General features: G+C 38.7%; 1 protein-coding gene across 1 annotated transcript; it reads right to left on the bottom strand.

Moving 5' to 3' along the window:
• Positions 1-2300: 2300 nt before the first annotated feature.
• LOC144441078 (L-proline trans-4-hydroxylase-like) lies at positions 2301-10412 on the bottom strand. The gene is made up of 8 exons (XM_078130607.1): positions 10323-10412; positions 9207-9253; positions 6993-7074; positions 5466-5658; positions 4960-5051; positions 4411-4501; positions 3200-3481; positions 2301-2436 (listed from the first exon to the last, which is right to left on the bottom strand). The coding sequence occupies exons 2-8, from the start codon at positions 9223-9225 to the stop codon at positions 2332-2334; spliced, it is 864 nt and encodes a 287-aa protein (XP_077986733.1). The 5' UTR covers positions 9226-9253; positions 10323-10412; the 3' UTR covers positions 2301-2331.
• Positions 10413-11356: the final 944 nt, after the last annotated feature.

The following is an 11356-nucleotide window of genomic DNA, read 5'->3' as shown; positions in this document are numbered from 1 at the left end:
ACAGCAATTACAGGTGCAAGCAAGTTTGACCTTAAAAGAAATGGTGGTGGTGCATCCAAGGAGGCTTGTCATATGGTCCAGGGTGGCCAACTCTTTGATAAGCTTCTGGAAGGCGGTAAAAAACGTGGTCTCGACTTGTTCGCCAAATCTGGCAGCAAACACCTGACATCTGCCAAGAAGTCTTACTACGAAGTGTTCATGGCTGGTGAATTCATCAACAGTGCTTCCTATGGCTTTGCCTTCGCTCCTTGCAGTGTTGGTGTCCTTGCAGCAGTTGACATCATGATGACCGAAGTCGACTGGGAAGACATCGACTGGACCCAAATCACCGAGGCTGATGTAGATGCACATATCCTCGCCTTCATCGAGTGGTGGACCGAGAATAAGTGTACTGAATTCTTCACAACCGTTTACGACTTCTACTTCTATGTCTGGTCCATCTTCTGGGATGATTTGGAGGAGACCGAGTGTTACTGGCAACTACCAAGAGATGATGACGGCACCGTCGACTGGACCCAGGCTTTCGAGAAAGTCAACAGTCTGGACCCAGAAGAATGGGCCAACGTACCAGAACCTACAACTGAGTGCGAGCTGGTCGATCTGGTTGGTGAAGTCTTCTTCGATTTCTTCTTCATGGATTATTTTGATGTTCTACCCACCGACGTTCTCGAAGATATGTTCAATGATTATGGTGTTAATGATTTAATTGATCCATACTTCGGATATGAGCATTTTGAAAATAAGTATGGGGGATCCGACTCAGCATAATGATATCGAATGATGACTTGATACTTGTACAAACATTTCATTCAATCTACAAAATCTCTTACTTTTAAAGTTCTGAAACGTTCTGAACAACTTGAATTGTGTTATTAATTTTGTAATTAAGACAGCTTTCTTTTAACTCAACTTTTCAGTTCTTTTTGCAATAAATGTTGTCCTTTGGCATGACATACACGTTGTAGAGTGCATATGTTCGGTAAAACTGAGAGTGTGTTAGCAATGGCTCCAGGCAATGTCAAGTGTGGATGTATATGTGAGAATGAAGATGATTCGTTCGCCGTTGCTGGCTACAAAGATGAATCTTCAGCCTAGTAGTATTGAAACTCGTTTAGTGTCATTACTGACATACTATTGATCTCCTTTTCCACATATATTACTCTCTACTACACTATTTCAACTATCCTAACTGTAGCCTACCTGTAGACTTGAAGGACTAATGCTACTACACTATTTCAACTCTCCTAACTGTAGCCTACCTGTAGACTTGATGTACTAACGCTACTACACTATTTCAACTATTAATTATCCACTCACAGTGGCTATACGAGTCTTGTAACACAAATTATTCCACCCACAACCAGTAACTGATATCATATACTTAACATTTTGAAGAATTTTTTTTCTGAAACTTTAACACATTTTTACCAATTACACAATCAACGATCACTGAAGTATGAGTGTTTGTTTACAAAGGATTCAAACAAGGAAAGGGACGAAGTGAATATCCATATCCAAATAGAAAGACAGATAGACAGACAGGCAGGCAGACAGACAGACAGACAGACAGACAGACAGACATATCTGGACAGAGAGAGATGGAGATAGACGGAAATGGCAATAGAGACCGAATAAGTGTTAGTGACAGACATACGGAGCTAGAGACAACTAGACATAAATGGAGACAGACAGACGAGACTCTCTCACAGTCCTCGGAGCTTCACATCAATTATTTCAACCAATGGGCTTCATATTTAGTAGATTTCAAAAGATCAATCAACCAAGCCATTATTAGGGTAAATTTGAACAAGTGTTAACAGTCCTCGGGCTTCGCCTAACACGTCAACAAAAGGTTAGCCCTATGTGATCGATGACAGCCAAACCATCAGATATAACTGGAGAGAGAGAGAGAGAGAGAGAGAGAGAGAGAGAGAGAGAGAGAGAGAGAGAGAGAGAGAGAGAGAGAGAGAGAGAGAGAGAGAGAGAGAGAGAGGGAGGGAGGGAGGGAGGGAGGGAGGGAGGGAGGGAGGGAGGGAGGGAGGGAGGGGGGGAGGGAGGGAGGGAGGGAGGGAGGAGGAGAGGAGAGAGAGAGAGAGAGAGAGAGAGAGAGAGAGAGAGAGAGAGAGAGAGAGAGAGAGAGGAGAGAGAGAGAGAGACAGGAAGAAAATAAGACATAAACAAGTCAGATCAACGGCGATACCAATATACTTAGATAGGTATAGAAATACATGTGCAGAGATTCAGACTAGGATCAACACTTGGTTTCCACTTTGTCGACTACACCTCTATATAATCAATGACCGAAAGTGTACTACCATTTCATGATTTTGTTCAATACGGTTCGCCAATGATTGTCTTGTCTTGGTATGGATGCATCATATCTTTGCCAGCTAAATCGGTCAAAGTTTTACACTCAACAATGGCACGATTCGGCACCTAGAGTAAAAGGAAAAATTACCCTTATTTACATCACCGTCCATCACATCACATCACATCACATCACATCACATCACATAAACAGAATATATTAGGGTAGCGTAGGGGAAATCAAGCCGATCCGTTGTGTCAATGTAATCCCGTCAAGGATTCCGTTTTCTAAAAATTGACAATTCCCTTTCTGTGAACATGACCCCTCCTATTTTAATGTCACCAGAACTAAAAAGGGACAAGAGTTCTCTGAATCAAGGGTAAGGACTCCGTCCCACCGCTGCCACCATATTGATAAATACTTGAGAGAGAGAGAGAGAGAGAGAGAGAGAGAGAGAGAGAGAGAGAGAGAGAGAGAGAGAGAGAGAGAGAGAGAGAGAGAGAGAGAAGAGAGAGAAAGAGAGAGAGAGAGAGAGAGAGAGAGAGAGAGAGAGAGAGATCACATCTCATCAGAATAGTAACCCATCCCTAAAACGTCAACCAGCCCGTGGCTTCTGCTAAGTCCCTAACATAGTAACTAACCGGTAATGCATTAACCCGATAATGTAGTAAACATGCATCGATAACACAGTAAAACAACCGATAATGTAGTAAACATGCACCGATAACACAGTAAAACAACCGATAATGTAGTAAACATGCACCGATAACACAGTAAAACAACCGATAACGTAATAATGAATAGTAACGTAGTAACATTTTCTAACTGATAATATATTAAAACCGTGAACGTAGTAATTAAACGAATTCACCAACAATGAGCCTAACCCACCTTATGTAGAGGTGTTATAAATGGATGATGGTGTTTTTTGACAGGATTGTTGGTGGCTCGGTTGTAGGCACTGATCAAAGCCCATCGACGACGATCACTGTGATTCTGGTCGCTACGATGCAACACGTTGCAATGGAAATACAGAGCATCCCCTGCATTCATTTCAACAAACACCAACGGAAAGACGTTGAGAACCTCTTTCACTCTTTCCATGTCAGCCCCTGTCTGTCCACCCACTCTCCCATGGTCAACTCTTCCTAGTTTGTGAGTCCCTGGTAAAACCTAAATGGGACATTGTTACAGAGCGTAAATGAAAGTTTTTGTGTCAAAATACACTCATTACACTTTATTAGAGAATTGGACAGCTTGAAATTCAGGCTGCAGCAGTGCAGGGAAAGTATACACCACTGACAGTAAAGGAATACATTTTACAAATGACTAAATTTCCCTTTCGAAACTAGTAAAGATAGGGACAAATTCTTGCACTCTCGCGTCCACATTCCTTTGTATGTCCCAGTCAGTCAGTCCTGTCTGTCTGTCTGTCTGTCTGTCTGTCTGTCTGTCTGTCTGTCTGTCTGTCTGTTTGTCTGTCTTCCATTCTCCCTTACGTCGTTACCTGTAGACACCCATTGTCAGTATCAGTTTTGTCAATGGCCAGCATAACAGAACCCATGTCAGGATGCAAGCATTCATTATTATACCAGGAACTGTTAGATAGATTATAATGTTGCCATAGTTACAACATCATTACATCAAGAGGCAGCTGCCGTCCAGAGTGGGAACATTTATGAATACAAGGAATCGTGTGATGGCGGGGGGGGAGTGTAGCAGAAAACTATCACAATGATGACAATGATAACGAAACGATGAACAAATGAATGGATAAATGAATGAATGAATGAATGAACGAACGAACGAATGAATGAATGAACGAACGAACGAATGAATGAATGAATGAATGAATGAATGCATGGTGATTGTGATGCTGCTGCTACTGGTGATGATGATGATGATGATGATGATGATGATGATGATGATGATGATGATGACGATGATGATGATGGTGATGATGACGATGGCGATGACGATCTCTGTCTGTCTGTCTGTCTGTCTGTCTGTCTGTCTGTCTGTCTGTCTGTCCCTGTCTCTTTCCCTTCCCCCTCTCCCTCACTCTCTCACTCCATGTCTTCCATTCTCCCTTACGTCGTTACCTGTAGACATCCATTCTCAGTATCAGCTTTGTCAATGGCCAGCATAACAGAACCCATGTCAGGATATAAGCATCCATTATTATACCAGTAACTGTTGAAGACGAGATATACTGTTACTATCATTACATCAAGGATGAATAAATGAAAAGCCATGGTGATAAATGATTATGATGATGATGATGATGATGATGATGATGATGATGATGATGATGATGATGATGATGATGATGATGATGATAAATAATAATAATGATGATGATGAATGATGACGATGATAATGATGATGATGATGATGATGATGATGATGATGATGATGATGATGATGATGTTCATGATGTAAATGTACGTGATCATTGTGTGAAGGTGTCTGGACTTTGAAAAAATAGTGCTGACATAAATGATATCAGTGCGTGGTGCACAAGCACAGGCGTAAATTCTTTTAGATTCGATTCAATGATGTCATCGGATGAGCACCTTTGTAAATATTAGTAACTTTAATGGCAAATAGGTATGTTAAATGTAAGGATAGCAAATGAATTCATAGCTTACCCATATTCCTGATGCCAGGTAAACTGTCCCCCAGTACGCGCATCTTTCATTGTAAGCTTTGTGTGATAATGATAAACTTCACCCCCAAGTAACTACAGGAAGAACAAATTCAGTATATGAATTCAATAGTTTTGCCTAGTGAGAAAATAAAATCAGGGCAACGTTTGAACCCAATGACAAAATAAAGTGTCATTTTGCGGAAGTATTTTGTCAAGTGGTGCTCCCCTCTTAATAGTGAATGGGAGTAAAGTGCAATTGAAATACACAGCAAGACCCGAAATGAAGAAAGAACTAAGATGGTTGTATCCTTTCTCGAAAGTCTTCAAACTATACAGCGCTGGAAGCTAATTGATTGATTGATTGATTGATTGATTGATTGATTGATTAATTGATTGATTGATCACTGTCTGTTGTATCTCTTTTTCCAACACATAGTAAAAGTTGCCAAATTCCGATTCTCCAAACGTTCACGTCAAAGGTAGAGACTAATATGGCTGACATCTCACCTGTTCCATAGTACCCGCCATCTTTTCGGATCTAGCAAGCATTCCAGTGACGTCACACCCTGGCTGATTCCATAGACATACACGTGATTTAAAGCCATCGCCGTCATCACTACGGTATTTATGTTGAAGAACGCCGTTCTCGTCTTCAAGTGCTGATTTCAGCAGTTTCATTTCCTGATCATCTACGACTGATCTATGTGTCGAAAATGAAAACAAAATAATACTCTGAATTTTGCCAATATCTCACTCAGCTCTGTGACAGAGTATGTCCACTATACCTGTCTGTCTGTCTGTCTGTCTGTCTGTCTGTCTGTCTGTCTGTATACACATCTATGTAAGGTCTAGAATGAAATGCACATTTCTGTTTCGTCTCCAAACTATCCATCTCTGACTGCATTGGATGGTGTGAGAACTGACATCCTTGACTGAAAATGACTATGATTTGTTTAGGAATAGAAACTCACACCTCTCGTCAGAGGGTCGGGTGAGATACTGTTATGTACATTTTTATCTAACTCTCACTCTCACTCTCACTCACGAAGTAATATACTAGTATCATTTTGTTCACATACTTCATCAAATGTGCAGATTAGTCTATAGATGCTATTCCGTTTAAACTTATCAAATGCTAATCCGACTTTAGTCGGAAACTGTCGTATTTACGTGTAAAGTATAAACACACATAAAGCTATACATCTACCGTTACAAACAGTAATTTTTGATTGCACCGAGGCACCAGTTTCGTCAACTTTCGTAAAACGTATTGTCAAAAGCCAGCGTATACTGACGTAATGACATATAGGTCAAATCCATGGCCTCTTTGTGGTTTGTCAATCACGGTGCCGTAAATGGGTACGTAGTTTTAATTCACGACAATGATAAAGTATTAAGGCCTAAACAAATGATTGTTTGGTTCCGGTTACCCAACCCCACCTAACTTTTCACTAAACTTTTTTGACGAGAAAAATAGTAATAAAATTGCAAAAATTGTGAAGTCTCACGAGGAATAGTGAATGCGAAAACTGACACCAACTTAAAAAGACAAAATAAAAAATATTTTTCCAATCTGTAATGGTTGTACATCTGATAGGAAGAAATAAACAAAACAGAGACCATTTGGAAAACAATGGAAAACCTGAACTAGACGCTTACACAGAAAAAAATATATAAAATGAAATAAAATAAAATCTAGCCACCCCACCTATCCTAAAATTGAGCGTGGAACCACACAATTTTTGTTATGATTGGGCTTAACGCACGACAATTTAGGGCATCGTGAAACAAGCACGGCGGTAAAAGTGTGTGCAATCACGAATATGATAAATGATAAACTTTCATGAAATTGCGAAATGTATTTTGGTTTCCATTACAATTATTTGCATACATGTAAAATTTAAAATTTGACAAATCATTTAACAGGTTATGTAATATTAATTTAGTCTGCAAAATATAGGTCGTGTCGCTCCGCCCTCACCGGCGCCCCGTCATGACGTACCTTACAGACTATGTAATATTAAGAAATCGTACCGTAGCATGACATAGCCATCTTCATTAAACTTATCCTTCATTTCTTGTGTGATACGGAAATCATCCCCAGTGAAGGGAAAAGCTGTAATGAGAAGGATAAAAAATGCTAATAAAAATTGTCTATTCTTTATACCGCTATAGATTCATTTTCTTTTCTCAATAGTGTCCGCTGCAGCGCAGAGAGATTTTCCCATTTTCCTCTAATTGTTTAAAAAAAAGGATTGATGTCAGTAGTTACAACAAATAGACATGAAAAGTTAGGAAAATTCCGATGGCATTGAATTAGAAAGTGTATTTCCAATACATCATAAACTAGCAAAACGACTACAGTCCAGGAAAAGTGTTTATTAAGGGAGCCTTCAGTAATTACAGGCGGTGGGGGAAATTAGGAGTCACATCAAAATTTTACAATTAGTATTCGGTGGACGGCCAAATTTTAGAAAATGCAATTAGAGGAAGGTATTACATTATTTTGTGATTTTGGCACCCCATGGCCACTGCCTTATATTATGCTCGTTCCCTTAATGTTTTTGGGCTTATTTTATGGAGAACATGAACAGTAACAGCAACAGTTAAAATCGCGATAGGAATCTTGCTTGTATAGTTACCTTAAAAGACCAAAGGTTTATCGTTTATTGCATGTAAATCCGCCAGACTGGTCCATTCTCACATATCTGGTATATTTTCAGGTGCAGCCAACGATTTGTGGTTTTCATTAAATGCATCACACCAATAATGATGTTCTTAATAGAATCAGCGCCCCCCCCCCCAATGTGGGGAGGGTGTGCCCTTTCACTGGTGGTGAAGGAGATCTGGCCCTTCCGTACCACTAGCTGGGTTTCAACTTGCCCGCCAGCCCACTGCCCACCCAATATTGAGAATGATTTACCCACTCCCCAACACTGAAACGTTTGTACTATACCAACAAGTCATTTTGACGTACACACTGTTCAACCCCCCCCCCCCCCAATTCCATGTGTCCCCCTCCCACTAAATCATAATCAGGACTTTCCCGTCGCAATTCTCCCTTGTTTGTTCCCCTCCCACTACCGATCGGGAAAAAAATACCCACCCACTGAAAAATTGCATAAGAACAGCTTTTTTTGCAAAGAACAGCTTCGTTGACTGTTAATCTATTTTCTGGATTACACTTCTTTGCTGTAAGTCTTGGATGGAGTGTAAACAGGCAGGTGGCTTTACGAAGAACTATGACTGGAAATGGCCAAAAGGTCATTACGTAATCTTATATCTATTATATATTTATATATATAGAACTGTTTCGTGAGGTGTGTATTCCTCACTCATCAGGGGTAGAATGGAATATAGTATCTGCGTTTCCTTACCGTCACGAAACAGTTCTGTAGGGTCAATAGCATGTAATTTTGTTCATATTTTCAAAACCTGTATATAATTCGCTCTACTAACCGTATTGAACACTTTTATGTGGTTATATCATCACCCAGTCAATTATATATATATATATATATATATATATATATATATATATATATATATATATATATATATATATATATATATATATATATATATATATATATACTATTACGCTCTGCCACTGCGGTATAGAGCACTGTCTTAGCAGATTGATACTCACCGAGTTATATATATATATATATATATATATATATATATATATATATATATATATATATATATATATATATATATATATATATATATATATATATATATATAGGTTAATTATATGTATATATGTAAGATATATCGTATCACGTCTTAGTATTTCCATTTACCTCATACTATAGAGGATCACTCACTAAGCTTAAGCTTATCTGCACTTCGATGACTCGTTATGGCAGAATTAAATAATTGAAGACTTTCACATTAAATACAGGGGAGGTTGAATACTTTGTTCTTTATCCTATGAACATTAGACTTGTTGCTGTCAGCCCACTGGCCTTGCTCAAGTGTCATTATTTTATATCAACTTGATGAACTAAGTAGCATATTAGTACTATTATCATGTACTTTCAATGCTTACATGAGACTATTTACTGTAACAGAGATGACTGTGGACCAACATATCTCTGAAACAACTCTTAATAGGAAGTGGTGTCTTGTTTTGAAAACATCAAGTCAAGTTTATGGCTGAAAATCTTACACAATCAAATTAGTCTGACTAATTATATAAAGGCTCCCACACACTGACCTGTCCACAGCCGTAACACCTACCGTTTAATTTGGACGCCATCTTCAACCACAGGCACTTGAACCGATATCTATGAAAATATGAATAAAAGAGAATAACGTACCCATATTGTGTCATTGTCTATCTTTGAATGTAACAGAAGAGCTTATATCTTGAGTATGTATACCACAGGGGCACGTGTTATTGCTTAGATTGCCGTTTTCTTAGGAAAATATTAGAGAGGTTTAGATGCGCGTATGTACGTGTGTTCTATACGTGTAGCGTCATAGTCACGTGATTCGAAGCAACTCAGGCGTTCTGTATCAAACGACGCTACGTCAAAATGGCGGTCTACACGTATCTGTAAATACGTGTTGAGTTTTTGTCATTTTCTTCGATTAAAAGGCGTATTTTTTATATCAAAGTTCGGAAGCGTAACGTTAAACTAATTGTTTGGTTTTTGGTTTGGGTAGTTGCAGAAAAAATGGCAAAACTACGGACAAATTTAGAAAACAAAGACGTGTCTGGCCTTCTGGAAAGAAGATGTCAACGCGCGCGTTCACTTTCCACTGTTTTTCACGTTTGTGTTTTAGAACGCATAACTAAACACAATTTTGTACGCGTCATTACTTGTACGCCTGCACTATCATGCTCCCGTAGGCGTACGCGTTCGAACGTGTATCTAAACCTCTCTATTGTACGAATAAATCCTGCTGCTACAAATGTATCAATCTCTATACTACGTTCAAATATTTATATCTCTTTTTCCTTACAGGTAAGAATATATAGTCAAAATGTTGTTATATTTTGTCTGTAGGCCAGGAAAACAACAATCTAAGAAATATTACACGCCCCTATGATGTATACTACGTGTACATATACATATGTACATATACATAAAATGAAAGGTGAGTACGCTATTGTACAGCAAAATAGATAAGTCGTCTGCACCATTTTTTCAACCATAGTTTGACATATATACATACATGTACAAAATAGATACATGTACATATACATATATGAAAGGTGAGTAACCTATTGTACAGCAAAACAGGTCGTCTGCACCATTTTTTCAACCACCTCTCTCTCCGTTAAATTCAATAAATATGATGATAACACAATGATTTCTAGAAACCAACACACTTATATTTAATGCCTACCATCAATTTTCAAGTACTTCACGGGAAGGTGTAAATCTAGGAGACTTTTTCCGCACGACTGTCGCGATATACGAACAATCCACCTTTGACTCTCAAGTCACGTCACACTATCACGTCGCTGATTGGTCAATGAAAATCCAAACAAATCATCAGAGACGTCAGATGCCACAAGCTTCTGCCATTCACCAGTTACACTTTTGACTGCCGTGCTTGTTTCACGATGCCCTAAAAAATTGTCGTGCATTTACCCCAATCATAACAAACATTGTGTGGTTCCACGCTCAATTTTAGGATAGGTGGGGTAGCTAGATTTTATTTTATTTTATTTTATATATTTTTTTTCTGTGTAAGCGTCTAGTTCAGGTTTTCCACTGTTTTCCAAATGGGTCTCTGTTTTGTTTATTTCTTCCTATCAGATGTACAGCCATTACAGATTGGAAAAATATTTTTTTTATTTTGTCTTTTTAAGTTGATGTCAGTTTTCGCATTCACTATTCCTCGTGAGACTTCACAATTTTTGCATTTTTTTTACTATTTTTCTCGAATGCGTTCATAAAAGTTTAGTGAAAAGTTAGGTGGGGTTGGGTACTTTATCATTGTAGTGAATTAAAACTACGTACCTATTTACGGCAACGTGCCAGACGAACCGCAAAGAGGCCATGGATTTGACCTAAGTAATATGGACGGGTCAAAAGGCGATGCCATGAATGCCAAATCCGACTGTTTTCTCAAAGAGCAGCAATTTTGCTGATATTAAACCAAGTTCATTATGCGCACCTGTGTATTGCTTATTGAACTGTGATATCAAAGTACTGATTTTCATTATATCGTATTACGCAGTGACCATGTGCACGCTGCAAAACAATATTGATTATGCGAAACAGCCATGGCTTATAGCAGGATTTCATTGCACCAATGAATGAAGATTGGCACCCCCCTTGTACAAGTTGTAGCTCGTGAGCGAGTGTTTTAATCATGTGATGTTCATTGACTAATCAGCGACGTGATAGTGTGACGTGACGTGAGAGGTCAAA

This window comes from Glandiceps talaboti, chromosome 10 (genome assembly GCF_964340395.1).
Source record: "Glandiceps talaboti chromosome 10, keGlaTala1.1, whole genome shotgun sequence".
Classification (NCBI taxonomy): Eukaryota; Metazoa; Hemichordata; class Enteropneusta; family Spengelidae; genus Glandiceps; species Glandiceps talaboti.
The sequence above is the reverse complement of the archived record's forward strand: the minus strand, read 5'-3'. Positions and strand labels throughout refer to the sequence as shown.